The following is a 3,714-nucleotide window of genomic DNA, read 5'->3' on the forward strand; positions in this document are numbered from 1 at the left end:
TACTTTTTTTGCAGTATGGGCTTAACACCGATGCTACATGTACAGAAGGCAGAAGTCATTCAGTAACCCAATATTTCAGCGTTGTTGCTTTTCTTTCCTGTCTTTCAGCTGGACCCAGGTGTTAATCCTGTGGTCTTCAGCACGTTTCCGTGTGGGGCCCCCTCCCCTCCCCTGCTTGAGCTCCTCTCCCTCCGTTCTCTGAGGATATCGCACGAGGCTTGGCTGAAAGGTGCAGGCCTCACCCCCCTCCAGGATGACGGTGGCCACGGGGGACCCGGCTGACGAGGCGGCGGCGCACCCGGGCCAACCCCTGGACACCTACGACCCCGAGGCCGACCACGAGTGCTGCGAGAGGGTGGTCATCAACATCTCCGGCCTGCGCTTCGAGACGCAGCTCAAGACCCTCTCGCAGTTCCCAGAGACTTTGCTCGGGGACCCCAAGAAGAGGATGCGCTACTTCGACCCGCTGAGGAACGAGTACTTCTTCGACAGGAACCGGCCCAGCTTCGACGCCATCCTCTACTACTACCAGTCCGGCGGGAGGTTGCGTCGGCCGGTCAACGTGACCTTGGACATTTTCTCGGAGGAGATACGGTTCTACGAGCTGGGCGAAGAGGCCATCGAAATATTTCGGGAGGACGAGGGCTTCATCAAGGAGGAGGAGAGGCCGTTGCCCGAGAATGAGTTTCAGCGGCAGGTATGGCTGCTCTTCGAGTACCCAGAGAGCTCCGGCCCGGCCAGGATTATCGCCATCATCTCCGTGATGGTCATCCTCATCTCCATCGTCAGCTTCTGCCTGGAGACCCTGCCCGTTTTCCGCAACGACGAGGACGAGATGCACAAGGTCTACCAGCCCCTCTCCAACACCACCTACAGCTACCAGTCCACGTACTTCACCGACCCCTTCTTCATCCTGGAGACGCTCTGCATCATCTGGTTCTCCTTCGAGTTCCTGGTGCGCTTCTTCGCCTGCCCCAGCAAGGCGAGCTTCTTCGTCAACCTCATGAACATCATTGACATTGTGGCCATCATCCCGTACTTCATCACCCTGGGCACGGAGCTGGCAGAGAAGGCTGAGGATGGCCAGGCGGGCCAGCAGGCCATGTCCCTGGCCATCCTGAGGGTCATCCGCCTGGTGCGCGTCTTCCGGATCTTCAAGCTCTCCCGGCACTCCAAGGGGCTCCAGATCCTGGGCCAGACGCTGAAGGCCAGCATGCGGGAACTCGGGCTGCTTATATTCTTCCTCTTCATCGGAGTCATCCTCTTCTCCAGTGCCGTCTACTTCGCCGAGGCGGACGAGGCCGAGTCGCAGTTCTTCAGCATCCCCGACGCCTTCTGGTGGGCGGTGGTCTCGATGACCACAGTCGGCTACGGGGACATGGTGCCCACCACCATCGGGGGCAAGATCGTGGGCTCCCTCTGTGCCATCGCCGGCGTGCTGACCATCGCCCTACCGGTGCCCGTCATCGTGTCCAACTTCAACTACTTCTACCACCGCGAGACGGAGGGCGAGGAACAGGCCCAGTACCTCCAGGTCACCAGCGTCCCCAAGATAGACTCCACTGAAGATCTCAAGAAGAGCAGGAGTGGGTCCAGTTTGAGCAAGTCTGACTACATGGAGATCCAGGAGGCGGTGAACAACAGCAACGAGGACTTCCGGGAGGAGAATCTCAAGACGGCCAACTGCACCCTGGCCAACACCAACTATGTCAACATCACCAAGATGCTCACGGATGTATAACCACTTTGGGATGACAACCTGCATCATGGGTGGGGAACTGGGAAGGGGAGGAAAAAAGGGGTTAGCTTCCCCTCATTTTAGGATGGCTCGACCCTCGCCCACCTAGGCAACGGATACACGAGAAGGAGATCCGTAAACAAGGAGAAGAAAATTAGCAGAGAGGGACCCTGCGCACCTACTCCAGACCCTCCCCACCCTCTTTTCCCATCCCCAACTTGTCCTATGCCACTTGCCGGAAAATTCCTCATCCTCTTTTCAGTGTCTGCATGGAGTTAGTCTTATCTGTGTGACTGTTTAATAGTTGATGTCCTGCTCGCGACAGTAGCCAAACAGTAGCCAAGCCAATAGAAAAAAAGAAAAAGAAAAAAAAACGTAGCATAGAGGGATTTCTGACTCCTGCCCACCCCCACCCTACTACCCCTACCCCCCCAAGCCCAACAGCCCCCCCAAGCCCTAAAGCCCTTCCAATGAGCTACCCTCTTCTGCACCGCTTAGCTCATCCTGCCATCGCCACCCCCAGAGAAACCGCTATGTTTCTGTTCACCTCCCGAGAATACTACTGTTGGCGTGCCTCTTTTCTTACCCTGCGCGCGCAAAAAAAACAAAAAAACAATTAAACAAAATGAGAAATAACAATAAAAAGGATGCGTTTAAGCGGGAGAACAGAGAGAAGATGTGACCTCACCTGGTGGGAAGTATATATGGCCATATTCCACTCTACCCCCCCACCCCCTCACCCCCATAACACTGAGGGTTGGGCCCTCATCAGATACTGTCGACCGTTACAGTACGTGTCCAGTTTCCCATGTGGGGGAACTCACATCCGGGGCAGGGGTTGCAGGGGCAGGGGGGTGAGGGGGCAGGGCGGTGCCATTCTTGGCAGACTGGAAGAAACGAACAAACAAAAACTGGTCCTGTGGTTCCACAGTTTTATTTTTTTTCTTCCTTTTTTTCTGCCATGTGTCTTTAAGAACTTGTGTCTGAGGAGCAAACAGATGCAAGCAATACTCTGTCTCCCTCCCTCCCTCTCTTTCTCCTCTGTGCCAGGCTGGCTGCAGAGAGAAAGGCTCCAAAAGGCAGGGTGAATGTCTCTTAACACTTTATTTATTTATTTTTATTTATTTATTTATTGCGCGCGCGTGTGTGTATGTGTGTGCGCGTATGTGTCTGCTTGATCATCCTCGCCCCCTTTCTCCGCATTATGTCAGAACACACACCTGCAGGCGATGGGCGGGTGTGGGGTGTGGGTAAGGATGGGCATGGGTGAAGGGGGAGACTTCAAGAAAAGAAAATAACCCAAGCTTGCTGTGGATTTTTCCCATGATCCCTCCCCTCCATCGTCATTTCTTCCTACTCTGCTCATTACCAACCCCCCCTCGCCCCCCCCATTCTCCTCCAACTCCTCCAATCAGCATTGTCTTCCTGTCACCACACCACATTTCATATTTATAGGTACTATATTGCCAGAGTCTGTTGCCGTAGTAATGCAGCAGTCTCGTAACCACAGATAGTGGAAGGAGACTGAGCGCCACGCTGCCATTTTAACTGTGACTCTGCAGCTCAATCAAGCAAATAGCTAGCTCACTTTTTCAGGTCACCAAAGATGAATCCACTGCCACCCAATGTACATTTCTAGCATTCGGTCCAGTTTCTTTAAAAATTCTTTAAAATTCGGTCAGTTTCGTACCTTTTGTTCATACTGAAATAAAGAAGGTATATATTAGGACCTGTATAAAATGATAATTCCTCTAAAACCGCTTTTCAAACAGATAGGAGCTATTCTACTATTGTAGTGTTGCATGTCCTATAAACATTCTTTGTGGCATGCATTCCAGTGTGGATAATACTAGCAATACTAAGAGCAAAACTAGTAAATAATTATTCATATCTACCATATGTTGATATAAATATATCTTTATTTATGAGATAATAATAATGATAATTTATCATATAAAAGATGAGTCTTTTTTTTA

At 52.0% G+C, this 3,714-nt stretch overlaps 1 protein-coding gene across 1 annotated transcript; it reads left to right on the plus strand.

Moving 5' to 3' along the window:
• The first annotated feature begins 253 nt into the window (after positions 1-253).
• LOC133138605 (potassium voltage-gated channel subfamily A member 2) lies at positions 254-1,941 on the plus strand. Its single transcript, XM_061257506.1, has one exon. It carries the CDS (start codon positions 254-256, stop codon positions 1,739-1,741), a length of 1,488 nt encoding a protein of 495 aa, XP_061113490.1. The 3' UTR covers positions 1,742-1,941.
• The last annotated feature ends 1,773 nt before the right edge of the window (positions 1,942-3,714 follow it).

Source organism: Conger conger, chromosome 10 (genome assembly GCF_963514075.1).
Source record: "Conger conger chromosome 10, fConCon1.1, whole genome shotgun sequence".
In the NCBI taxonomy this organism is placed as follows: Eukaryota; Metazoa; Chordata; class Actinopteri; order Anguilliformes; family Congridae; genus Conger; species Conger conger.